The following is a 1,164-nucleotide window of genomic DNA, read 5'->3' as shown; positions in this document are numbered from 1 at the left end:
ATTTCCTTGTAGGGTTGTTGTTTGTAAGGTACTTGGTATCAAATTTGGCACAGAGTAAGTGCTCAATAAAATTGTTAATAGTGTTAATGTGGATGAGTGAGAAAATAAAGAAGTGATTTTCCCCTCCTCGGAGTTCCTTTTTCCCAAGGGGCCGGGCTGAGGTTTTCTGGCTGGGCTGACCCGCGGAGAGAACCTGACCTAGGGGGAGGGGCCGGGGACCAGGACCTGTAATAAAGAGCCCCACCCATACGCACTCTGTATGTCATAAAGACCTCAGCTGCCCTGGCCAGCAGCACCCTTGGGCACACTCACAGAAGCGTTCTGTGCCCATGGGGCCTTCTCAGCTCGTCCGTGCCCCTCGGCCCCAGGGCTTACGGCCCCCTTACCGCAGGCCGGGTATGGGCTGGCCTCGGCCCAGGTTTCCCAAGATGTTCAAGTGTAGCCGCAGAAGGTACCGGCAGAAACCCCAAAGCCCAACTGCCACCACTGCAGCCACCAACCTTGCCACCATGGCCAGAGATATCAACAACAGCCACAATGTCACCACCAGTGTGTGGATCCTTCCACTGCAAGGTTAGCCAAGGGCCCCGAGCCAGGATTTGGGGTTGGAAAAACAGGGTCACTGAAGTTTCCCCCACCTTAGCCCTGCATAGGCACTCAAGGGGACACATGCTCTGTGAAATATTACCCCAAAGGTATAGAGGGGTCTCGATGGCGGTCTTCCGAAAAGGCCGAGAGCCTTAATGGAAGACATATTGGCTGGAAGTGGAGGGCGTGGGGAAGTGAATGAATCTAAGAGCAGTGGAGCTTCCAGGACTGCTTGCTGCCTTCCTCACACTCTTCCCTCTCCTTCCTCTCCTCAGTTCTCAGACGCCTCTGTCAACCTGGCAGCTTCCTGATCCTCTAGAAATGCCCAGAAACTAGTCCAGAAGCTTGGCTGGCTCCGGACCTGTATCTTCTGGGGGCCATGGGTGGTGAATAGCAGCCTAATACAATCATTTCTGCCTACTCCACTCTGAGGTATTTGCAGCTGACTGCAGGGTATGAGGGCTGGGACAGGCTTCAGTGACAGCAGCAGGGATCACAGCTAGACAGTGGAAGGACAGGACAAGGTCAGCAACACGCACCAACTCCCCACCTTTGGCTTCAGCTTTTGGTCTACCC

The 1,164-nt window shown here is 54.5% G+C and overlaps 1 protein-coding gene across 1 annotated transcript; it reads left to right on the top strand.

Moving 5' to 3' along the window:
• Positions 1 to 329: 329 nt before the first annotated feature.
• On the top strand, positions 330 to 907 carry P3R3URF (PIK3R3 upstream open reading frame). The gene is made up of 2 exons (XM_059690033.1): positions 330 to 573; positions 864 to 907. The coding sequence occupies exons 1-2, from the start codon at positions 330 to 332 to the stop codon at positions 905 to 907; spliced, it is 288 nt and encodes a 95-aa protein (XP_059546016.1).
• The last annotated feature ends 257 nt before the right edge of the window (positions 908 to 1,164 follow it).

This window comes from Myotis daubentonii, chromosome 3, assembly GCF_963259705.1.
Source record: "Myotis daubentonii chromosome 3, mMyoDau2.1, whole genome shotgun sequence".
NCBI lineage: Eukaryota > Metazoa > Chordata > Mammalia > Chiroptera > Vespertilionidae > Myotis > Myotis daubentonii.
This window is presented reverse-complemented; position numbering and strand designations above follow the sequence as displayed.